Genomic DNA, 26,845 nt, shown 5'->3' with positions numbered 1-26,845 from the left:
GGAATTGTGATACAGTGAATTATAAGTGAAATAATCGTTCTGTAAACAATTGCTGGAAAAATTACTTGTGTCATGCAAAAAGTAATGTCCTAACCGACTTGCCAAACATATAGTTAGTTATCAAGAAATGTGTGGTTGAATAACGAGTTTTAATGACTGCAACCTAAGTGAATGTAAACTTCCGACTTCAACTGTAGATTGTGGCCTGCTGGAGGTCATTTTGCAGGGCTCTGGCAGTGCACCTCCTTGCACAAAGGCGGAGGTAGCGGTCCTGCTGCTGGGTTGTTACCCTCCTACGGCCTCCTCCACGTCTCCTGATGTACTGGCCTGTCTCCTGGTAGCGCCTCCATGCTCTGGGCACTACGTTGACAGACACAGCAAACCTTTTTGCCACAGCTCGCATTGATGTGCCATCTTTGATGAACTGCACTACCTGAGCCACTTGTGTGGGTTGTAGACTCCGTCTCATGCTACCACTAGAGTGAAAGCACCGCCAGCATTCAAAAGTGACCAAAACATCAGCCAGGAAGCATAGGAACTGAGAAGTTGTCTGTGGTCACCACCTGCAGAATCACTCCTTTTTTGGGGGGGGTCTTGCTAATTGTCTATAATTTCCACCTTTTGTCTATTCCATTTGCACGACAGCATGTGAAATTTATTGTCAATCAGTGTTGCTTCCTAAGTGGACAGTTTGATTTCACAGAAGTGTGATTGACTTGGAGTTACATTGTGTTGTTTAAGTGTTCCCTTTATTTTTTTGAGCAGTGTATATATATATATATATATATGACCATCTCAATGAACTAATCTATTGCGGAGGTCTAGACTAAAAGCCACGATGCTTGATTCGAAAATGTGGTCGGAGCCTCCATTTGGAGGGTGTGACGCCATGCAGAGGCTAAATCGAGCTCTGTACCACATCGCCATGTGCCTCCCCATGATTCTTAAATCCTAGACGTTTAGAACCACCAAAACTCTTCCTAGAGCTGGCCGCCCGGCTAAACTGAGCAATGGAGGAGAAGTGCCTTGGTCAGGGAGGCAGTGGTGTAAAGTAATTTAGTAAAAATACTTGAAAGTACTACTTCAGTAGTGATTTGGGGTATCTGTACTCTATTTATATTTTTGCCAACTTTTACTTTACTACATTCCTGAAGAAAATAATGTGCTTTTTACTCCATATGTTTTCCTAGACACCCAAAAGTACTCGTTACATTTTGACAGGAAAATGGTCCAATTCACACTATCAAGACAACATCCAAATCAAATCCCTGGTCATCCCATCTGCCTTTGATCTGGCAGAGTCACTAACCACCCATGCTTCATTTGTAAATTATGTCTGAATGTTGGAGTGTGCCCCTGGCTATCCTTTAATTTTTTATTGTGCCATCTGGTTTGCTTAATATAAGGAATTTGAAGTGGTTTATACTTTTACTTTTTATACTTAGGTACATTTTAGCAATTCTGTTTACTTTTGATACTTAAGTATATTTTAAACCAAATAGTTTTATTCAAGTAGTATTTTACTGCTTAATGATGAGTTTGGTGGGTACCATGGTGTTGAATGACCAGCATTCTTACATAGGTATTCCTTTTGTCCAGATGGGATAGGGCAGTAAGATTGCAATTGCATCGTCATCGCACTGCATCGTCTGTGGTCTATCTACTAATTGGGGTCAGCCCTAATTGATACCCAAACTGTAATTAATAACTTCACCATGCTCAAATGCATTTTCAATGTCTGCTACCAATAGGTGCCCTTCTTTGCGAGGCATTGGAAAACCTCCCGGGTCTTTGTGGTTGAATCAGTTTGAAATGTACTGCTAAATTGAGGGACATTACAGATAATTGTATGTCTGGGGAACCCACGGTGAGGTAGTAATTAAAAAAAAAACATGCTAAACATTAGTCCATGCAACTTATGTGACTTGTTAAGCAAATGTTTACTCCTGAATGCATTTAAGCTTGTCATAAAAGTGGTTGAATATTTATTGAAAAGACATTTCAGCTTTACATTTCTAATTAATTTGTAGATATTAAAAAAACTAAAACATTATTCCACTTTGACATTATGGGGTATTGTGTGTAGGCCAGTGACAAAAAACATTAATTATTAACCCATTTTAAATTCAGGCTGTAGTACAACAAAATGTGGAAAAAGTCAAGGGGTGTGAATAGTTCCTGAACACATGCATACATGCACTACCGTACAAAAGTTTGGGGTCACTTAGAAATGTCCTTGTTTTTGGCAGCTTCATTAAATAGTACCAGCAAAATACCAGTCTGGCCTTCTAGGCAGAGTTGCAAAGAAAAAGCCATATCTCAGACTGGCCAATAAATAGAAAAGATTAAGATGGGCAAAAGAGCACAGACACTGGACAGAGGAACGCTGCCTAGAAGGCCAGCATCCCGGAGTCGACTCTTCACTGTTGACGTTGAGACTGGTGTTTTGCGGGTACTATTTAATGAAGCTTAGTGTCTAGCAAACTAGACACTATAATGTACTTGTCCTCCTGCTCAGTTGTGCACTGGGGCCTCCCACTTTTTCTATTTTGGTTAGTGCCAGTTTGCGCTGTTCTGTGAAGAGAGTAGTACACAGCGTTGTACGAGAGCTTCAGTTTCTTGGCAATTTCTCACATGGAATAGCCTTCATTTCTCAGATCAAGAATAGACTGACGAGTTTCAGAAGAAATATCTTTGTATCTGGCCATTTTGAGCCTGTAATCGAACCCACAAATGCTGATGCTTCAGATACTCAACTAGTCTAAAGAAGGCCAGTTTTATTGCTTCTTTAATAAGAACAGTTTCCAGCTGTGCTAACATAATTGCAAAAGGGTTTTCTAATGATCAATTAGCCTTTTAAAATGATAAACTTGGATTAGCTAACACGACATGCCATTGGAACACAGGAGTGATGGTTGCTGATAAATGGGCCTCTGCACGCCCATCTAGATATTCCATTTAAAAAAATCTGCCTTTTACAGCTACAATACTCATTTACAACATGTAAACATACAACAATGTTTACACTGTACAGTCATGGCCAAAAGTTTTGAGAATGACACAAATACTAATTTTCACAAAGTCTGCTGCCTCAGTGTCTTTAGATATTTTTGTCAGATGTTACTATGGAATACTGAAGTATAATTACAAGCATTTCATAAGAGTCAAAGGCTTTTATTGACGATTACATGAAGTTGATGCAAAGAGTCAATATTTGCAGTGTTGACTCTTTCTGCAATCCGCCCTGGCATGCTGTCAATTAACGTCTGGGCCACATCCTGACTGATGGCAGCCAATTCTTGCATAATCAATGCTTGGCATTTGTCAGAATTTGTGGGGTTTTGTTTCTCCCACCCGCCTTGAGGATTGACCACAAGTTCTCAATGGGATTAAGGTCTGGAGAGTTTCCTGGACATGGACCCAAAATATCTATGTTTTGTTCCCCGAGCCACTTTTGCCTTATGGCAAAGTGCTCCATCATGCTGGAAAAGGCATTATTCGTCACCAAACTGTTCCTGGATGGTTGGGAGAAGTTTCTCTCGGAGGATGTGCTGGTACCATTCTTTATTCATGGCTGTGTTCTTAGGCAAAATTGTGAGTGAGCCCACTCCCTTGGCTGAGAAGCAACCCCACACATGAATGGTCTCAGGATGCTTTACTGTTGGCATGACACAGGACTGATGGTAGCGTTCACCTTGTCTTCTCCGGACAAGCTTTTTCCGGATGCCCCAAACAATCGGAAAGGGGATTCAGAGAAAATGACTTTACCGCAGTCCAATCCCTGTACCTTTTACAGAATATCAGTCTGTCCCTGATGTTGTTCCTGGAGAGAAGTGGCTTCTTTGCTGCCCTTCTTGACACCAGGCCATCCTCCAAAAGTCTTCGCCTCACTGTGCGTGCAGATGCACTCACACCTGCCTGCTGCCATTCCTGAGCAAGCTCTGTACTGGTGGTGCCCCGATCCCGCAGCTGAATCAACTTTAGGAGACGGTCCTGGAGCTTGCTGGACTTTCTTGGGCGCCCTGAAGCCTTCTTCAAAACAATTGAACCGCTCTCCTTGAAGTTCTTGATGATCTGATAAATGGTTGATTTAGGGGCAATCTTACTGGCAGCAATATCCTTGCCTGTGAAGCCCTTTTGTGCAAAGCAAAGATGATGGCACGTGTTTACTTGCAGGTAACCATGGTTGACAGAGGAAGGTCTGTTATTCGAACTCAATCAGCATGACAGAGTGATCTCCAGCCTTGTCCTCGTCAACATTCATACCTGTGTTAACGAGAGAATCACTGACATGTCCGCTGGTCCTTTTGTGGCAGGGCTGAAATGCAGTGGAAATGTTTTTTGGGGATTGCAATTCATCTGATCACTCTTCATAACATTCTGGAGTATTTGCAAATTACCATCATACAAACTGAGGCAGCAGACTTTGTAAAAATGTATATTTGTGTCACTCAACTTTTGGCCACGACTATTTCAGATCAATTTGATGATGTTTTTATGACACTGTTTTTGCTTTTCTTTCATTAACAAGGACATTTCTAAGTGAGCCCAAACTTTTGAATGGTGGTGTAATTACATACATGCATACAGCTTTTCAAACACCCAAAGACACCTCTTAGATTAATTTTAAAGAAACAAACAAAACAGAAGCAAAACAGGAAATAAAATAAAAGCCTGTTGAGGGAATAGCCTAGTCCTTACACTCCATAGTCTGTTGCAATAAGCCATCCATCAACGTTGTACAATAACTTTGCTTAGAACACCTGTAATCAGGTCATTAAAACAAAGTAACTAAGACCTGCTGTTGTAAGGTTATGGTTTGAATTATTTTATTAATGTAGTCTTATTCACAAGCCTTTTTCGTACATTCATTATCATATGTACAATATAAAAACATTCAATACATGCAGGTTTTAGTGTGATCACGGGTTAGCATACAATAGATTCATCCCATTATTGTTTATATAAATCAAATAAATAAAAACTGCTAAAACATACATACAGTACCAGTCAAAAGTTTACACACCTACTCATTCCAGGGTTTTTCTTTATTTTGTTACTATTTTCTACATTGTAGAATAATAGTGAAGACATCAAAACTATGAAACATTCAGAAGCATGTAGTAACCAAAAAAAGTGGTAAATGAAAATATATTTTATATTCTAGATTATTCAAAGTAGCCACCCTTTGCCTTGACAGCTTTGCACACTTCTTGGCATTCTCTCAACCAGCTTCATGAGGCAGTCACCTGGAATGCATTTCAATTAACAGGTGTGCCTGTTTCTTCAAGTGCAGTCACAAAAACCCGTAAGCGCTATGATGAAACTGGCTCTGATGAGGACAGCCACAGCAAAGGAAGACCCAGAGTTACCTCTGCTGCTGAGGATAAGTTCATTGGGGTTAACTGCACCTCAGATTGCAGCCCAAATAAATGTTTGAGTTCAAGTAACAGACACATGAACTGTTCAGAGGAGACTGGGTGAATCAGACCTTCATGGTCAAATTGCTGAAAAGAAACCACTACCAAAGGACACCAATAAGAAGAACAGACTTGCTTGGGCCAAAAAACACGAGCAATGTACTTTAGATCGGTGGAAATCTGTCCTTTGATCTGATGAGTCCAAATGTGAGATTTTTGGTTCTAACCGCAGTGTTTGTGAGACGCAGAGTAGGTGAACGGATTATCTCCGCATGTGTGGTTCTCATCGTGAAGCATGGAGGTGGTGGTGTGATGTTGTGGGGGTGCTTTGCTGGGGACACTGTGATTTATTTAGAATTCAAGGCACACCCAGAATGGCTATGACAGCATTCTGTAGCGATACGCCATCCCATCTGGTTTGGTGCTTAGTGGGATTATCATTGGTTTTCAACAGGCCAATGACCCAAAACACACCTCCAGGCTGTGTAAGGGATATTTAACCAAAGAGAGTGATGAGTGCTGCATCAGATGACCTGGCCTCCACAATCACCTGACCTCAACCCAATTGAGATGGTTTGGGATGAGTTGGACCACAGAGTGAAGGAAAAAAAGCTTACAAGTGCTCAGGGTATGTGGGAACTCCTTCAAGACTGTTGGAAAAGCATTCCTCGTGAAGCTGGTTGAGAGCATGCCAAGAGCGTGCAAAGCTGTTATCAAGGCAAAGGGTGGCTACTTTGAAGACTCTCAAATATATTTTGAAGACTTTTTTGGTTACTACATGATTCCCTATGTGTCATGTCATAGTTTTGATGTCTTCACTATTATTCTACAATGTAGAAAACAGTCAAAATAAAGAAAAACCCTGGAATGAGTAGGTGTGTCTGAACTTTTGACTGGTACTGTAGATATATGTAAGTGTATAATGTAAGAACTAGTCAATAAAAATATGTAATCCACCATTGACCAGCAATGTACAACATTCAAATTACTGTTCATAACAACAAACTTCACTTATCTCTGCATACGATTTCAAGATTCATATTTCCTTTCTTCAATCAAATATTGACAAACTTTTCAAATACGTACACTACCGTTCAAAAGTTTTTATGGTCACTTAGAAATGTCCTGTTTTTGAAAGAAAAGCACATTTTTTGTCCATTAAAATAACATCAAATTGATTAGAAGTACAGTGTAGACATTGTTAATGTTGTAAATGACTATTGGAGCTGGAAACGGCAGATATTTTTATGGAATATCTACATAGGCGCAGGAAGGCCTGTTATCAGCAACCATCACTCCTGTGTTCCAATGGCAAGTTGTGTTAGCTAATCCAAGTTTATTATTTACAAGGCTAATTGATCATTAGAAAACCCTTTTGCAATTATGTTAGCACAGTTGAAAACTGTTGTTCTGATTAAAGAAGCAATAAAACTGGCCTTCTTTAGACTAATTGAGTATCTGGAGCATCAACATTTGTGGGTTCAATTACAGGCTCAAAATGGCCAGATACAAAGATATTTCTTCTGAAACTCGTCAGTCTATTCTTGTTCTGAGAAATGAAGGCTATTCCATGTGAGAAATTGCCAAGAAACTGAAGCTCTCGTACAACGCTGTGTACTACTCTCTTCACAGAACAGCGCAAACTGGCCCTAACCAAAATAGAAAAAGTGGGAGGCCCCAATGCACAACTGAGCAGGAGGACAAGTACATTATAGTGTCTAGTTTGAGAAACAGACACCTCACAAGTCCTTAACTGGCAGCTTCATTAAATAGTACCCGCAAAAACACCAGTCTCAACGTCAACAGTGAAGAGGTGAGTCCGGGATGCTGGCCTTTAGGCAGAGTTCCTCTGTCCAGTGTCTGTGCTCTTTTGCCCATCTTAATCTTTTCTTTTTATGGGCCAGTCTGAGATATGGCTTTTTCTTTGCAAATCTGCCTAGAAGGCCAGCCTCCCCGAGTCGCCTCTACACTATTGACGATGACGTAGCCTTTTAAAATTATAAACTTGGATTCGCTAACTTGGAACACAGGAGTGATGGTTGCTGATAATGGGCTTCCGTACACCCATGTAGATATTCCATACAAAATCAGTCGTTCACAGTTACAATAGTAATTTACAACATTAACAATGTCTACACTGTATTTCTGATCAATTTAATGTTATTTTAAAAATGGACAAACAAATATTGCTTTTCTTTCATAAACAATGAATTTTCTAAGAGACCCCAACCTTTTGAACGGTAGTGTATATGTACCGTAATTGTACATTTCTCTAAAATAGACTTAGGTATGGAATAGGTACCAACAAAGACGAAAAGGGATATAAAATGACAATTCAGTTGAAACTAAAATGTAGGACACGGTTACCCTGGCTTGAGGTGTTGGGTCTTTTCTGCATGGGATCTAGGCTACTACATCTAAATTATTTGTACCATTTCTAACCTGAGATGCAAAATGCTAGGATGTTGGCTTCCCACGCCTACAGAAAAAGCAGAATAGAGGCAAGACCACAATGCTCAAAGCAGAGAATATGTTTACTACTATTACTATAATGCAAACGGTTAGACAAGGAGGTCTTAAACTGACACTTAAACAGTGTGTGTATTATGACTTGTCAGAAGCCCAATTCTCAACAGCAGTATAAGGCCACATTCAAGAGTAATGCTTTATTTGGTAAAAATTGGGCCTGAGGCCATTATCTCCAATCAAATTAAGGTAATGAAAAAGGCCACATGATTATCAGGAGCAACTGGCAATGAAACTGAAAGCCTCCAGAAACCTTCTCCTGATATAGCAATTCCCAGGATAGCAATTCCCAGGATAGCAATTCCAGGATAGCAATGGCATTGGATAAATTCCCCTCTCGCCAATAGCAACACAAAAATCGAATTTTGACATGTCTACATCAGTAATTAGCTACATTGTCAAAATAATATTTGTGAGGATGATTTGCTTTTACTTATGTATGAATAGAATATAAGGTGGGGGATAGATTTTTTTTAGGGGTAAATTGGATTAATGCAATGACAAACCATATGAATGAAGTAGTATAATCACTAGTCAACTAGATTTTTTCCCTAATGCATATGGATTGATTGTAGTATAACTACAAGCAATGGTCTGTTCTGGCTCAACAGTGATATTACCACTTCATAGTTATTTTGTTCCATTGGGAGAACACACAAATGACTACCTTCTCTTCTGAGCAATATTAAAACTACAGGGAGTATAATAAAGTAGGGATGCACTGATACCTCCACAAGTCGTAGAACATAACGACATTGGACATTTCCCACATCTTGACCAGGCCACTCTCAACATCTAAAATGCAATGACAGACACTCACCTGATAAAGGAGTACTCACTCAAAATAACAAAGACTAGAACAAAAACAAAAAAATGTAAGTAAACATATCCCCTTTATAAATTGCACACAATTACACTACCATAACAAGTCGTGTTAATAATAAACAACTATTTGCTTAAAATTAAAAAGCAACACTGAACATGAACTTTGCACACAACCCCAATGAACTTATCAGTCCCCTCAAAATCGAACAACATGGACTAAACCCATGTGCAATCTCGCATTTGATGGCAAGTTAGTCTCTCTTCTCATCCTTCTTGTCAAAAGTGTATCCATGCTAGGTTAGACAATTCCCCGCTATGATACTCCAATACTGACTTTGACCTGACAAACCATCATAACTAAAAGTGGAAAACCCAATGGTAAACCAACATGGCTGACAAAGGCAATAGATGAGTGCTGTTAACGTCACAGTCCAAGTGGGAAACTCTCCATAGACATCCTTCATAGTTTAGGCCACTTCAAGTGACCGTCGATCCTTGAGCAAAATATCCATCACAACCTGTGAGAGAGAGAAGGGTTGAGTTTTGTGAGGTATTTTTCAATAGACAAACCTATATAAAATTGGAAACCAATGTATGTCTGGATCCATGGAGAGATGGGCAATGTACATTTGAGAACGGATTGATTATAATATAAGTCAATACTATACTGCGCCGTACACCACACTATAAACGTGGTGCAGTTGTTAAGGTTCAAAATAACACCTTAAAGCTGTTAGCGAACAACGTCTTATTCTATAGGGTAAGGGGTGCACTTCCTTCCCTAACATCCGTCTCAATGACAAGCGGAAAGTCATGCGGAACATACATATTTGTGAAGGCCAGGAGTGTGAAGAGATTCAAACTGACGTACGTCTCGCTACATCTAGTGATGATGCGACCCCTCGTATACCTAATTTATAATCTTCATAATGTACACCAAACGGAGTGTGTGTTTGCCTCTATTTGGCTATTGTCATAATTAACAGGTTTGGTACCATCTCCCAATCAAATTCAATTAAATGATCGAAAAAAAGCCTCATAGAAAATAATGGTCCATTTTCTATCCTCTTCCAGAATTGACAAATTTTGAAAGCGATTGACCCGAATCCTGGTGTTTAGAGTAGGAGTGCTAGTGAAAGCTTTTTGTCCTATATGTCCGTCCACCTATCTGTCGCTTTGCTGTCTGTTTGTCCGTCAGCACCAGGGCTCTCTCTGGGCGCGTCCCCGGGCAAGGCTGTCACTCCTCTGCCAGGCGCTCCTCATCAGAGCCAGGGCATCGCCACAACGCTTCTGCACCAACTGCTCTGACACCCTCCTACGAGGCAGACACACCTTGATCATCATAAGAAAATGAAAAAGGGGTGGGGAAAAAAAGTGTGAGAAAGAGATTGAGAATGAGAGACAGAGGAAATCATGTTATTGATATAATGCTTTTACTGTCACAGCAAATCCTTTCTTCTTCCATTCTTCTCTACCTTACCTGGAAAATGTCTCTCCAGGCACTCTCTAGCGCCTCCAGCAGGCGGTCTCTCTCTTCACAGCCACTGAAGTACAGCACCCAGGGAGGCAGGTACTGAGCTCGGTCCAATGCAAACTCCTACACACAAAGAAAGAGCGATGGGGAGAGAATGTGAGGGAGAGGTCAAGACAAGAGACATACAGAGGGAGAGAGTAGAGAATGAGAGAAAGGGAGAATGAAATAATGTTAGAGAAAAAGAGTATGGGGCAAGATAAACAGTCAACTCCAATACCTGTCAATGCCTTTCTAATTTCCCCTCAGGGATTAATAGTAATATTTAATTAAGAAGAAAAATGGATGGGAAGCGCATCTTCCCAGTTTGAAGGTGCTCTTTGGTTAAGGGGTTAGTTGATAATCAAAACACGAGGACCCAAGGCATTCTTCATATAATTCGAGAAACAGGAAAAAGTGTCCGCACATTTCCAGTCAGATGCAAATGTATTTTAATAGTAGCTGAGCTTTCAGTCAGTCGACCTTCATGATAGCTCATCTACTTTTAAAATACATTTCCATCGGACTGGAAGTATGCAGAGACTTTGTCCTGTTTCTCCAGTTTAGCATTTTGCCTCCAGCACCTTTACTAATCATTTTTGGGTGTGCGGTAGATTCAGCCTATTATCTACAATATTCTTCATGTAAATAAAATGCCTTTATAGTGGCGGCATGTTCAATAGAACAAATTCAATTTGTTCTGAGAATTTAATTGAGACACAGAAAGAAAAGACCAGAGAGCACAGGAAAGTGAGGACAACTGCCATTTGGTCAGAGGTTAGGCAGGCGTGAGGTCACTCACAACAACACAGTACTCCTTGTCGTCCTCCAGGCTAACAGAACTAATGTCAGAGAGCTCAGCTCCGCCCAGCGAACGGAAGAAGCTGGTCTGGCAGTCCTGGTGGCATGTCAGCAGCTCCCTGTCCGTCACCACCAGGCAACAGGGGATACATGGCGTGGGCGCCACTCCCTGGGGGATCACCTGCAGTCACAGAGAGAAAGGGCTAAGTAATGAAAACATTTATATGGGGGGGGGGGGGGGGGGGGGGGGTCTAGGGAAACCAGTCTAATTTAATTATAAAATACGGACATACAGTTGAAGTCGGAAGTTCACATACATTTAGGTTGGAGTCATTAAAACTCGTTAAAACTCCAGAAATTTCTTGTTAACCTCTCGTGGGTAGGGGGCAGTATTTTCACGTCCGGATGAAAAGCGTGCCCAGAGTAAACTGCCTGCTACTCAGGCCCAGATCCTAGGATATGCATATTATTAGTAGATTTGGATAGAAAACACTCAGAAGTTTCTAAAACTGTTCGAATGATGTCTGTGAGTATAACAGAACTCATATGGCAGGCAAAAACCTGAGAAAAAATCCAACCAGGAAGTGGGAAATCTGAGGTTTGTAGATTTTCAACTCTTTGCTTATCCAAGATAAAGTGGAAATTGGGTCATGTTTCACTTCCTAAGGCTTCCACTAGATGTCAACAGTCTTTAGAACCTTGTTTGAGGCTTCTACTGTGAAGTGTGGCTCAGTTGGTAGAGCATGGCGCTTGCAACGCCAGGGTTGTGGGTTCAATTCCCACGGGGGGACCAGGGTTCAATTTCCACGGGGGGACCAGGATGAATATGTATGAACTTTCCAATTTGTAAGTCGCTCTGGATAAGAGCGTCTGCTAAATGACTTAAATGTAAATGTAAGTGGGGGCGAATGAGGGGATTGAGCAAGGTCTCTCCCAGAGTGCCACGATCTGACCATGCGCGTTCATGTGAGAGTTAGCTTGAGTTCCATTGCATTTCTGAAGACAAAGGAATTCTCCAGTTGGAACATTATTGAAGATTTGTTAAAAACATCCTAAAGATTGATTCTATACTTCGTTTGACATGTTTCTACGGACTGTAATATAACTTTTGGGACTTTTCGTCCATACTTTCCGCTGGACTTGCACGCGCGTTTAGATTGTGTACTGAACGCGCAAACAACAAGGAGGAATTTGGACATAAATGATGGACATTATCGAACAAAACAAACATTTATTGTGGAACTGAGATTCCTGGGAGTGCATTCTGATGAAGATCATCAAAGGTAAGTGAATATTTCTAATGGTATTTCTGACTTCTGTTGACTCCAACATCACGGATATCTCTTTGGGTTGATTTGTCGTCTGAGCAACGTACTCAGATTATTGCATGGTTTGCTCTTTCCGTAAAGTTTTATTGCATGGTTTGCTTTTTCCGTAAAGTTATTTTTTTTTAAAAATCTGACACAGCGGTTGCATTAAGGAGAAGTGGATCTAAAATTCCATGTATAACACTTATATTTTCATCAACATTTATGATGACTATTTCTGTAAATTGATGTGGCTCTCTGCAAAATCACCCGATGTTTTGGAACTACTGAACATAACGCGCCAATGTAAACTCAGATTTTTCGATATAAAAATGAACTTCACCGAACAAAACATACATGTATTGTGTAACATGAAGTCCTATGAGTGTCATCTGATGAAGATCAAAGGTTAGTGATTCATTTTATCTATATTTCTGCTTTTTGTGACTCCTCTCTTTGGCTGGAAAAATAGCTGTGTTTTTCTGTGACTTGGCTCTGACCTAACATAATCGTTTGGTTTGCTTTCGTTGTAAAGCCTTTTTCAAATTGGACACTGTGGCTGGATTTACAACAAGTGTATCTTTAAAATGGTGTAAAATACATGTATGTTTGAGGAATTTTAATCATGGGATTTCTGTTGTTTGAATTTGGCGCCCTGCAGTTTCACTGGCTGTTGACGAGGGGAGACGCTACCATCCCACATACCCTAGAGAGGTTAACAAACTATAGTTTTGGCAAGTCGGTTAAGACATCTACTTTGTGCATGACAAGTAATTTTTACAACAATTGCTTACAGACAGATTATTTCACTGTATCACAATTCCAGTGGGTCAGAAGTTTACATACACTAAGTTGACTGTGGCTTTAAACAGCTTGGAAAATTCCAGAAATCTATGTCATGGCTTTAGAAGCTTCTGATAGGCTAATTGACATAATTTGAGTCAATTGGAGGTGGTGTACCTGAGGATGTATTTCAAGGCCTACCTTAAAACTCAGTGCCTCTTTGCTCGACATCATGGGAAAATCAAAAGAAAATCAGCCAAGACCCCAGAAAAAAAATTGTAGACCTCCACAAGTCTGGTTCATCCTTGGGAGCAATTACCAAACACCTGAACGTACCATGTTCATCTGTACAAACAGTAGTACACAAGTATAAACACCATGGGACCACGCAGCCGTCATACCTCTCAGGAAGGAGACGTGTTCTGTCTCCTAGAGATTAACGTACTTTGGTGCAAAAAGTGCAAATCAATCCCAGAACAACAGCAAAGGACTTTGTGAAGATGCTGGAGGAAACAGGTACAATAGTATCTATATCCACAGTAAAACGAGTCCTATATCAACATAACCTGAAAGACCGCTCAGCAAGGAAGAAACCACTGCTCCAAAACCGCCATAAAAAAGCCAGGCTACGGTTTGCAACTGCACATGGGGACAAAGATCGTACTTTTTGAAGATATGTCCTCTGGTCTGATGAAACAAAAATAGAACTGCTTGGCCATAATGACTATCGTTATGTTTGGAGGGAAAAGGGGGAGACTTGCAAGCCGAAGAACACCATCCCAACCGTGAAGCACGGGGGTGGCAGCATCATGTAGTGGGGGTGCTTTGCTGCAGGAGGGACTGGTGCACTTCACAAATCATGAGGAAGGAACATTATGTGGATATATTGAAGCAACATCTCAAGACATCAGTCAGGAAGTTAAAGCTTGGTCGCGAATGGGTCTTCCAAATGGACAATGACCCCAAGCATAGTTCCAAAGTTGTAGCAAAATGGCTTAAGGACAACGACGTCAAGGTATTGGCGTGGCCATCACAAAGCCCTGACCTCAATCCCATAGAAAATTTGTGGACAAAACTGAAAAAGCGTGTGCGAGCAAAAAGGCCTTATAAACCTGACTCAGATACACCAGCTATGTCAGGAGGAATGGGCCAAAATTCACCCAACTTATTGTGGGAAGCTTGTGGAAGGCTACCCGAAACGTTTGACCCAAGTTCAACAATTTAAAGGCAATGCTACCAAATACTAATTGAGTGTCTGTAAACTTCTGACTCACTGGGAATGTGATGAAAGAAATAAAAATTTAAATAAATCATTCTCTATTATTATTCTGACATTTCACATTGTTAAAATTAAGTGGTGATCCTAACTGACCTAGGACAGGGAATTTTTACTAGGATTAAAAGGTCAGGAATTGTGAAAAACTGAGTTTAAATGTATTTGGCTAAGCAAAGAGGCACTGAGTTTGAAGGTAGGCCTTGAAATACACACATATAAATGTGTGTATGTAAACTTCTGACTTGAACTGTATTTAGCCTATGTACGTAAAACCTCTTGAAGCTAGGAGGCAGAATTTTTATGTTTGGAAAAAAAAAATCCCAAGGTAAACGGACTATTTCTCAGGCTCAGATATTAGAATATGTCAAAATATTGTCTGTGAGTATAACAGAACTGATTTTGCAGGCGATAACCTGAGGAACTCCAACCCGGAAGTGCTTAAAAAATAAAATAATCCTTGTTCCATTGCTTGCCCATCTATTTAAAGGAGTATCAACCAGATTTATTTTCCAATGGCTTCCTCAGGCTGTGACCAGGCTTTAGACATAGTTTCATGCTTTTATTTTAAAAAATTATCGAGATTTATCAAAACGCGTCAGTGGATGACCAGGTGTCCTTTGATTGGTTCCTGCGCAGGAGAGATTTGGCTCGACATTTTCAATCTCTGTAGAATTGAACAGTTTACCGTCTGGTTGAAATATGATCGATTATGTATGTTAAAAACAACCTGAGGATTGATTATAAAAAACCTTTGACATGTTTCTACGAACATTACGGATACTTTTTGGAATTTTCGTCTGCCCTTCAGTACCAGAACGAGCTTGTGGTTTTCTGAACATAACGCGCAAACCAAATGGCGATTTTTGGTTATAAAACTAATCTTTATCGAACAAAAATAACATTTATTGTGTAACTGGGAGTCGTGAGTACAAACATCTGAAGATTATCAAAGGTAAGCGATTAATTTGATTGCTTTTCTGACTTTCGTGACCAAGCTAATTTAAGGCTAGCATTTCTAGCAGTGATTGATACACTCACAAACGCTTGGATTGCTTTCGCTGTAAAGCATATTTTCAAAATCTGACACGATAGGTGGATTAACAACAAGCTAAACTGTGTTTTGGTATATTTCACTTGTGATTCAATGATTATAAATATTTTTAGTATTATTTTTGAGTTTGGCGCGCTGCCAATTCAGCGGTTTACGAAAATGATCCCGTAAAAGGGATCCGTGCGGCAAGAAGTTAAGAGCTATAGTTAAACAAAATAAAAATAATCTGGAATTCAAGATTTAAAATCATGGAAAGATCACTTTTCTGCAGTGAATCTTTGATTTAATCTGGAGGAACTGTACTCAAAAGGTGGGAGAGAAGGAACGACATGGTGTGGGACAGTTCATGCATACAAAGGTTTTGAATACTACTAGGGTATTCTGCTCCTCACGCCAATAACATGGCAAAATCTGCACGTACAGCCATGCATGGTCACTAATTTTCCCACAGGGCTGTGAGCAAAGCCAAGCAGCCATGAGGTGAGTTTTAAACATGTGCTGGGAAGTATGTAGGTGATATGTGAGTGTGTGTACACGGTGTGTGTGAGTCAAAGTGCATCTGTGTCAGAGAGCAGCGTGTGTGTGTCCTCACCCCTTTGGAGACTGACTGGCAGAGCACCAGCATCCAGTCGGACATGTCTCCCTCATTGTCAGCGCTCAGCACCAGAGGAGGCCGCTCTGTGAGGATCACCTGGAAGGCATGAGGCAGCTCTGTGCTGTTGGAGCGCCGGCAACCTCCGCAGTGCTCACCCCTGGATTAAGAAAAAGAGAGAGTACACATAGATGGTCAAACAACAATTAAAAGATGAAGTCAAGCATAGCCTACTATTTCCAATTAAATAAGAGAGGGTAAAACATTGTATTTTCATAGCAATAGATATAGTATCTATGGGTATTTCTCAAATAATGACTTTGGATGATTCAGCAAAATAAGTGTGATCAACTATGTTTGAACCCAGTCCACTTGTTCTAACCACTTGATCCATAAAAGCTCTAGCCACAAATCCATTCGCTTGTGAAAATTACCCCACCATAAACATACACAGCACACACGAGTATGAGCAGTAACACAGTATGACTTACCCCATAGTGATGGACATCAGTGGTGTCGCATCACTCTTTTCTGTATACTGGTACAGATTCCCATTGCTGAACAAGAGGATCACATTATTGTATGTAATGTATGAAAGAGCTATTCATATGAAATATATGATTGGCATTATATTATTACATTTAATATTGCAGTTTCATTAAAATAAGAACAGCATGTTAAATGGTTATTGTAGCCATTCTTCAACCTGTTAAAGTAAAGTTACACAACATTCTATTACAAATGTAAGAGGCAGATATGTAAAATCGGTAACACTTAAAGCATTCAGGTATAATGCTTTATTACTTGTTTTAAGCATGTTTGAGCCTTCATAATGTCTAATAAGGTGTTGTCTCCATACTGCTTGTTGATATGACTTTTTACTCTTAATAACTATTTAATCAAACTGTATGAAAAACAAATTTATCAACGCCTTAGCTTTGTCCTCACACAACTTTTTCACCCTGGACACTTTATCTGGACATAGATCTGCAGGACCTCCTCCAGTCGAAAAATAGCTAAGTAACATTATGCCTTCTCATTGCATTCGCTGTACTCATAATATACAGGAGAACTATCATGTTATGGTGAGGATAGCAGAATTGTAAGCTCTGCATCAGACGCAAATCGTTAGGCAAGAGGAATTTAAGTGTAGGAAAGAATGATACAGCGTCTGTGCTACCAATAAATACAGGTAGTTGTGTTATTCCCCCTGCACAGTCCCAGCAGCCAGATCATTTTCTCATGGCTTCTGGAAAGCAATGCTGTCGGCATGCCACACCGGTGCCGCTCACTCAGGCGATATTAACTTTCACCCGGTTTTCCCCACTGTGTCAGAGCCCGAGCCTTCTCATGTCTCTCCTCTACCCAAGTCTGAGCTGCCGAAGCCTCCCTCCCACAAATTGAAAACCCTAGTCACTTGAGACTCCATTACCCGGAATATTAGACTTAAAAATAATCAACCAGCGATCCTTCATTGTTTACCAGGGGGCAGGGCTACCGACGTAAAGGCTAATCTGAAGATGGTGCTGGCTAAGGCTGAAACTGGCGCGTGTAGATGGCATAGGAGTATGTTGTCCACGTCGGCACTAACAATGTTAGGATGAAACAGTCAGGTCACCAAGCGCAACATAACTTCAGCTTGTAACTTAGCTAGAAAGATGTGTTGGAATCAAGTAATTGTCTCTGGCCCCCTCCCAGTTAAGGGGAATGATGAGCTCTACAGCAGACTTGCACAACAAATGCTGGTTGAAAACTGTTTTCTGCCACTCCTAAAAGATAGAATTTGTAGATAACTGGCCCTCTTTCTAGGACTCCCCCACAAACAGGACCAAGCCTGGCCTGCTGGGGGAGCTGACTCCATTCAAGTTGGAGGGGTGCTCTCGTCTTCTCTATCAACATAGACAGGGCACTAACGCCACAATGTTAGCCAGCCTGACAGCTTTACCCATTGAGAAAAAGAATGCATTTGTCTTCTGAGCTTCAATTCATGAAATCTATGGAGCCTCATCAATCACTTTATATAGCTATTGTCAACCACTTTATACAATGTTCCCTGAAATTCTAAAATCGGACTTCGTAGTCATGGCAGATAAACATTTTTGGTGACTTCAATATTCACATGGAAAAGTCCACAGACCCACTAAAAGGCTTTCAGAGCCATCATTGATCCAGTGGGTTTTGTCCAACATGCGTTAAGTTTACATTGGAACGGAAATGTCGCTCCACCAAACTGGAAGACTTCCGAGAAGCTTGGAAAGACAAAACCGTGCAATATTGAAGAGCCCTCACTGCTGCTCGATCTGCCTACTTTTCCAAACGGATTGAGGAGAATAAAAACAAAAAATCCCCCCCAAAAATGTTATACTGTCGCAAAGCCCAAGTTATGGCCTTCACTTCAGCAGTAATGAATTCATTAATGAATTCATTAACCTATTTCCCCTCAGGAGACTGAAAAGATTTGGCATGGGTCCTCAAATCCTCAAAAGGTTTTACAGCTGCACCATCGAGAGCATCCTGACAGGTTGCATCACTGCCTGGTAGGGCAACTGCTCGGCCTCCGACCGCAAGGCACTACAGAGGGTTGTGCGAATGGCCCAGTACATCACCGGGGACAAGCTTCCGCCATCCAGGACCTTTATACCAGGCAGTGTCAGAGGAAGGCCCTAAAAATTGTCAGACTCCAGCCACCCGAGTCAGACTGTTCTCTCTGCTACCGCACGGAAAGCAGTACCTGAGCGCCAAGTCTAGGTCCAAGAGGCTAAACAGCTTCTACCCCCAAGCCATAAGACTCCTGAACAGCTAATCAAATGGCAACCCGGACTACTTGCATTGCCCCCGCCACCTTCTACAATGCTGCTACTCTCTGTTATTATCTGTGCATAGTCACTTTAATAACTCTACCTACACATACATATTACCTCAACACCGGTGCCCCCACACACTGACTCTGTACTGGTACCCCCTGTATATAGCCCCGCTATTGTTATTTACTGCTGCTCTTTAATTATTTGTTATTCTTATCTCTTACTTCTTTTTTTAGGTATTTTCCTCAATCTGCATTGTTGGTTAAGGGTTGTAAGTAAGCATTTCACTGTAAGGTCTACCTACACCGGTTGTATTCGGCACATGTGACAAATAACATTTGATTTGATCATTAGAAAGCAAATTAAGGACTCCTCTTTGAACATGCATATTTCTCTAAAACGCATTTGTCCTGAGTCTGCACAGAACTGCCAAGACCTAGGATCAATGGAGATGGAGTTTAAAAAAGAATCTTGTATCTCTCGACGCATTTATGAAAATAGTCATGTCCTCTAAACCTTCCAGCTCCCTACTGGACACTATTCCAACTAAACTACTGAAATAACTAATTCCTGTGTTAACCATAATAAACGTCTTCCTATCCTCCGGATGTATACCAAACTCACCAAAGGTGGTAGTAATAAAGCCTCTCCTGAAAAAGCCAAGCCTTAACCCGGAAAATGTTAAAAACTAAAAACCGGCCTATATCGAATCTACTTCCTGCCATCCTGAAGAAAAATAAATACAAAAGGATCCAGTCTCTTTTAGACCCCATCATAGTACTGAGACCACGCTCGTGAAGGCGGTAAATTACCTTACAATGGCGTCAGACAAAGGTTTTGCATCCATCCTTGTGCTCCTAGACCTTAATGCCGCTTGACACCATCGATCCCAACATTCTTTAGGCGAGATTGGATACTCTAAATCAACACGGACAAGTTCTTGCCTGGTTTAGATCTTATCAGTCGGAAATATATGGGTTCGTCTCGGTGGATGGTTTGTCCTCTGACAAATCAATCACAAGTTTCAGTGTTCCTCAAGGTTCTGTTTTAGAACCACTACTGTTTTCACTATATTCTACCTCTTGGTGATGTCATTCGTAAACACAATGTCAATTTACACTATTATGCGGATGATACACAGATTTACATTGATGAAAATTGCCTACCCTAGAAGCCTGTGCTTCAGACATAAGGAACCGAGATGCTAGTTCTAGGTACAAGAAACAAAGAGAGTTGCAGTTTGATCTGACAATTAATCTTGATGGTTGTACAGCAGTCTCAACAACAACAAAACTGAAGAACCTTGGTGTTACTCTGGACCTTGATCTCTCATTTGATGAACATATCAAGAATATTTCAAGGGCAGCTTTTTTTCCATCTTCGTAACGTTGCAAAAAATCTGAACGTTTTGCCAAATATTTATGCAGAAAACCTAATCCATCCATGTCACTTCTAACTTAAACTACTGCAATGCTGTACTCTCCAACTACCCGGATAAAGCACTAAATAGACTTGACTAGAAACAAAAAATTTGATCATATTACTCCACTGCTAGCCTCTCTACACTGGCGTCCTGTTAAGACTAGGGCTGATTTCAAGGTTTTACTGCTAACCTACAAAGCATACATGGACTTGCTCCTACCCATCTCTCCGATTTGGTCCTGCCGTACATACCTACACGTATGCTACAGTCACAAAACGCAGGCCTAGTTATTGTACATAGAAATTCTAAGCAAACAGCCAGAGGCAGGGCTTTCTCCTATAGAGCTAAATTTTCATGGAATGGTCTGCCTATTCATGTGAGAGACGCAGATTCTTAACCTTTGTATTTATTAGGGATCCCCATTAGCTGCTGCCAAGGCAGCAGCTACTCTTCCTGGGGTCCAAACACAATAAGGCACTTACATCACACATAAAACAAAAGATAACAGTACATAATATACCTGCCTTGTTGATAGCGTTGTTAAGAAGGCAGAGCAGCGCTTTATTATGGACAGACTTCTCCCCATCTTAGCTACTGTTGTATCAACATGTTTTGACTATGACAGTTTACAATCCAGGATTGCTCCAAGCAGTTTAGTCACCACAACTTGCTCAATTTCCACATTATTAACTACAAGATTTAGTTGAGAGTTAGGGTTTAGTGAATGATATGTTCCAAATAGATTCTAGGGTAGGCAATTTTCATCAATGTAAATCTGTGTATCATCCGCATAATAGTGTAAATTGACATTGTGTTTACGAATGACATCACCAAGAGGTAGAATATAGTGAAAACAGTAGTGGTTCTAAAACAGAACCTTGAGGAACACTGAAACTTGTGATTGATTTGTCAGAGGACAAACCATCCACCGAGACGAACCCATATATTTCCGACTGATAAGATCTAAACCAGGCAAGAACTTGTCCGTGTTGATTTAGAGTATCCAATCTCGCCTAAAGAATGTTGGGATCGATGGTGTCAAGCGGCATTAAGGTCTAGGAGCACAAGGATGGATGCAAAACCTTTGTCTGACGCCATTGTAAGGTAATTTACCGCCTTCACGAGCGTCTGTCTTGCTTTTAGTTGTTGAAATATTTAAGACTAACTTTTTACTTTCCACCCATTCTGAAACGAACTGCAGCTCTTTGTTAAGTGTTGCAGTCATTTCAGTTGCCGTAGTAGCTAACGTATATAGTGTTTAGTCATCCGCATACAGACACACTGACTTTACTCAAAGCCATGTCATTAGTGCCTCCAGGACACCTACACCCCCCGATGTCACAGGAAGGCCAAAAAGATAATCAAGGACAACAACCAAACGAGCCACTGCCTGTTCACCCCGCTATCATTCAGAAGGCGAGGTAAGTATAGGTGCATCAAAGCGGGGACCGAGAGACTGAAAAACAGCTTCTATCTCAAGGCCATCAGACATCAGATTAAACAGCCATCACTAACACTGAGTGGCTGCTGCCAACATACTGACTCAACTCTAGCCACTTTAATAATGGAAAAACTTATGTAATAAATGTATCACTAGCCACTTTAAACAATGCCACTTTATATAATGTTTACATACCTTACATTACTCATCTCATATGTATATACTGTACTCTATACCATCTACTGCATCTTGCCTATGCCGTTCGGCCATCACTCATTCATATATTTTTATGTGCATATTCTTAAGCATTCCTTTACACTTGTGTGTGTATAAGGTAGTTGTGAAATTGTTAGGTTAGATTACTTGTTAGATATTACTGTATGGTCGGAACTAGAAGCACAAGCATTTGATTTGATTAGTAAAGATTGAAAAAAAGGTGCCTAGACAGCTGCCCTGGGAAATTCCTGAGTCTACCTGGATTATGTTATAGAGGTTCCATTAAAGAGCATCCTCTGTGTTCTGTCAGACATGTCATTCTTTATCCACAATATAGCAGGGGGTGTAAAGCCATAACACATACGTTTTATCAGCAGCAGACTATGATCGATAATTTCAAAAGCTGCACTGAAGTGTAACACAGCTCCCACAATCTTTTTATCATCAATTTTTCTCAGCCAATCATCAGTCATTTGTGTAAGTGCTGTGCTTGTTGAATGTCCTTCCCTTTAAGCAAGCTGAAAGTCAGTTGTCAATTTTCTTTTACTGTAAAATGGCATTGTATCTGGCCAACACAATTTTTTCCCAAAAGTTTACTAAGGGTTAGTAACAGGCTGATTTGTCTGCTATTTGAGTTAGTCGAGGGGGCTTCATTATTCTTAGGTAGGAGAAATGCCTTTTGCTTCCCTTCCCTCCAGGCCTGAGGGCACACACTTTCTAGTGGGCACACACTTTCTTTGAACAGAAAGGCACTGGAGCCACGAACCGCCCTTGCTGTCTTTGCCTGGCCGGTTCCCCTCTCTCCACTGGGATTCTCTGCCTCTAACCCTATTACAGGGGCTGAGTCACTGGCTTACTGGTGCTCTTTCATGCCGTCCCTAGGAGGGGTGCGACACTTGAGTGGGATGAGTCGCTGACGTGATCTTCCTGATCTCCCCCCCCCCCCCCCCCTTGGGTTGTGCCGTGGCGGAGATCTTCGTGGGCTATACTCGGCCTTGTCTCAAGATGGTAAGTTGGTGGTTGAAGATATCCCTCTAGTGGTGTGGGGGCTGAGCTTTGGCAAAGCGGGTGAGGTTATATCCAGCTTGTTTGGCCCTGTATGGGGGAATTGTCGGATGGGGCCACAGTGTCTCCCGACCCCTCCTGTCTCAGCCTCCAGGATTTATGCTGCAGTAGTTTATGTGGCGGGGGGCTAGGGTCAGTCTGTTATATCTGGAGTATTTCTCCTGTCTTATCCGGTGTCCTGTGTGAATTTAAGTATGTTCTCTCTAATTCTCTCCTCTCTTTCTTTCTCTCTCTCGGAGGACCTGAGCCCTAGGACCATGCCTCAGGACTACCTGGCCTGATGACTCCATGCTTTCCCCAGTCCACCTGGCCGTGCTGCTGCTCCAGTTTCAACTGTTCTGCCTGCGGCTACGGAACCCTTTTTTCCTAGCCACCGTGCTTCTACACCTGCATTGCTTGCTGTTTTAAGGCTGGGTTTCTGTACAGCACTTTGAGATATCAGCTGATGTAAGAAGGGATTTATAAATACATTTGATTAGTAGGCTTAGATTGAAGAAATTGCAAATAGGAGTGGCAATATCATCCGCTATTATCCTCAGTAATTTTACATCCAAGTTGTCAGACCCTGATGGCTTGTCATTTAATTTTTCCCCCACCTATTCCACACTCACTTTACAGAATTCAAATTTCCAATGCTTGTCTTTCATAATTTGGTCAGATATACTTGGATATGTAGTGTCGCCGTTTTTTGCTGGCATGTCATGCCTAAGTTTGCTAATCTTGCCCAATAAAAAATCATTAAAGTAGTTGGCAATATCAGTGGGTGTTGTGATGAATGAGCCATCTGATTCAATGAACGATGGAGCTGAGTTTGCCTTTTTGCACAAAATTGAATTGAAGGTGCTCCAAAGCTTTTTATACGATTTATCTTCTTGTTTCATAGTATAGTCTCTTCTTACTATTCAGTTTAGTCACATGATTTCTCAAATGTACAGTATATTTGCCAAACGGCTGCGGAGCCAGACTTATTTGCCATTTATTTAGTCTCATCCCTCTCAACCATACAATTTCTCAATTCCTCATCAATCCAAGGGGATTTAACAGTTTTTACAGTCCTTTGCTTAACTTCTTTGGGGTAGGGGGCAGTATTTTCACGTCCGGATGAAAAGCATGCTCAGAATAAACGGCCTGCTACAAAGCCATAAAAGCTAGAATATGCATATTATTAGTAGATTTGGATAGAAACACTCTGAAGTTTCTAAAACTGTTTGAATTATGTCTGTGAGTATAACAGAACTCATCAGGCAGGCAAAAACCTGAGAAAAAATCCAACCAGGAAGTAGGAAATCTGAGGTTGGTTGATTTTCAACTCAGCTCCTATTGAAGATAGTGGGATATTGGTAATGTTGCACTTCCTATGGCTTCCACTAGATGTCAATAGTCGTTAGAGCCTTGTCTGATGCCTCTACTGTTTAGTGGGGCCGAAGGAGAGAGGAATGAGTCAGGTCTGCCATGAGGTGACCATGCGCGTTCACGTGAGAGCGAGCTCTGTTCCATCGCAATTCTGAAGACACAGGAATACTCCGGTTGGAACATTATTGAAGAATTATGTTAAAAACATCCTAAAGATTGATTCAATACTTCGTTTGTCATGTTTTTACGGACTGTAATATAACTTTTAAACTTTTCGGCCTTATTTTCCGCTGGACCTGCCCGCGCGTCGTGAGTTGGAAAGTGTACTGAACGCGCGAACAAGGAGGAATTTGGACATAGATGATATGATGGACATTATCGAACAAAACAAACATTTATTGTGGAAATGGGTTCCTGGGAGTGCATTCTGATGAAGATCATCAAAGGTAAGTGAATGTTTATAATTTTACTTCTGACTTCTGTTGACTGCATAATATGGCAGCTATATTTGTGTCTTGATTGGGCTCTGAGCGCCGACTCAGATTATTGCATGGTTTGCTTTTTTCATAAAGCTTTTTTGAAATCTGACACAGCGGTTGCATTAAGGAGAAGTGCATCTAAAATTCCATGCATAACAGTTGTATCTTTTAGCAATGTTTATTATGAGTATTCCTGTAAATTGATGTGGCTCTCTGCAAAATCAAAGGATGTTTTGTGACTTCTGAACGTAAGGCGCCAATGTAAACTCGATTTTTGGATATAAATTTGAACTTTACCAAACAAAACATACATGTATTGTGTAACATGAAGTCCTATGAGTGTCATCTGATGAAGATCATCAAAGGTTAGTGATACATTTTATCTATATTTCTGCTTTTTGTGAATCCTCTCTTTGGCTGGAAAAATGTCTGTGTTATTCTGTGAATAGGCACTCACCTAACTTAATTGTTTGGTTTGCATTCGTCGTAAAGCCTTTTTTAATTTTTTTTTTTTTAAACTTCTTGCGAATATAGGGGGTGCTGTTTCGACTTAGCATAAATTGGTCTCCAGATTAAACTGCCTAGTACTCAATTCTTGCTCGTACAATATGCATATTATTATTATTATTGGACAGAAAACACTCTCTAGTTTCTATAGCCGTTGGAATTATGTCTCTGAGTGAAACAGAACTCCTTCTACAGCACTTTTCATGACAGGGAGTGAGATTTCAGAAATCTTGGCCCCTGTTCCCAGGTCAGTTGTAATGTCCCTGTGAATGCTATGGGGATACAAACACTGCCTACGTCTTCCTCTAGATGTCAGTAAGTGGTAACAATTTGAATGGAGTCGATTGCGCAATCAGGGCCTGTATAAAAGACCAAAGACCGGAAGTACATTTCTTTTCCTCTCTGCGCCCGATGGACGTCGGACTGGCCTCCTTCCAAGCTGTTGTTTAGCCAGTAATATATCTCCGGTCATGTTTTTACTCGTTATAGGTGTTAAAAACATCATACGGTAGTTAATTTAAACCGTTTTATAGCAATTTATATCCGTTTAGTGCGATTTTATGGCATTTCTGTGTGACGCACTTCGAAGAGCTGGGCACTTTTCTAGTACATGCTGAACGTTAGTGGCCATTTTGACGGGACAAGAGGACATCTTTCGACCAAAAGACGATTAGACCGGAGAAAGGATTCATTGCCCAAGATTCTGATGGCAGTTCAGCTAATAGTAAGACCTATTTATGATGATAAATCGTTGTTCTGTCAAAAAATGTTAAACGTATATCCCGCCATTTTCTTTGGGGTAGCTTCGCTTTGGCGCACCATGTATTGCACAGTAAGGATAATTTAAAAAAATTAATTCAGCGATTGCATTAAGAACTAAATTGTCTTTCAATCGCTGTCCACCCTGTATTTTTTAGTCAAGTTTATGAGTATTTATGCATTAGACTAGATCACTGTCCAATATGGCGTCCGACATTTTCTGACCAGCTTGGCTACTTTTCTCATTGTATAACCACGATTTTGGTGGCTAAATATGCACATTTTTACAGGAGTGTCATCTGAAGAATTCTGAGAAGGTTAGTGAAAAAATTTATACATTTTGGTGGTGATAATGCTATCGCTCTTTTTGCCGTGAATCAATGCTGGGGTAATGTTTGCACATGTGGTATGCTAATATAACGATTTATATTGTCTGGATTCACAGGATCTGTGTCTTTCAATTAGTGTACGCTGTGTATTTTTAAGAAATGTTTTATGATTAGTAATTAGGTAATACACGTTGCTCTCTGTATTTATTCTAGTCGAGTTGTGATGGTGGGTGCAATTGTAAACTATGATTTCTACCTGAAATATGCACATTTTTCTAACAAAACCTATCCTATACAATAAATATGTTATCAGACTGTCATCTGATGAGGTTTTTTCTTGGTTAGTGGCTATCAATATCTTTATTTGGCCGAATTGGT

The 26,845-nt window shown here is 40.7% G+C and overlaps 1 protein-coding gene across 4 annotated transcripts in view; it reads right to left on the bottom strand.

Annotated features, from left to right (window-relative positions):
- Nucleotides 1–4,812: 4,812 nt before the first annotated feature.
- Nucleotides 4,813–26,845, bottom strand: part of LOC129830166 (pleckstrin homology domain-containing family M member 2-like) — a 57,765-nt gene continuing 35,732 nt past the window's right edge. For 3 of the 4 annotated variants that reach the window (XM_055892492.1, XM_055892494.1, XM_055892495.1), the window contains 5 exons: nucleotides 16,583–16,648; nucleotides 16,092–16,251; nucleotides 11,084–11,263; nucleotides 10,252–10,368; nucleotides 4,813–10,103 (listed from right to left, as the gene is read on the bottom strand). In XM_055892492.1, coding sequence (XP_055748467.1) covers nucleotides 9,966–10,103; nucleotides 10,252–10,368; nucleotides 11,084–11,263; nucleotides 16,092–16,251; nucleotides 16,583–16,648 — 661 coding nt within the window. In that variant the 3' untranslated portion in view covers nucleotides 4,813–9,965. The remainder of the gene's footprint in view (nucleotides 10,104–10,251; nucleotides 10,369–11,083; nucleotides 11,264–16,091; nucleotides 16,252–16,582; nucleotides 16,649–26,845) is intronic. The other variant, XM_055892493.1, reaches the window with a different exon arrangement.

Source organism: Salvelinus fontinalis, chromosome 31 (assembly GCF_029448725.1).
Source record: "Salvelinus fontinalis isolate EN_2023a chromosome 31, ASM2944872v1, whole genome shotgun sequence".
Classification (NCBI taxonomy): Eukaryota; Metazoa; Chordata; class Actinopteri; order Salmoniformes; family Salmonidae; genus Salvelinus; species Salvelinus fontinalis.
The sequence above is the reverse complement of the archived record's forward strand: the minus strand, read 5'-3'. Positions and strand labels throughout refer to the sequence as shown.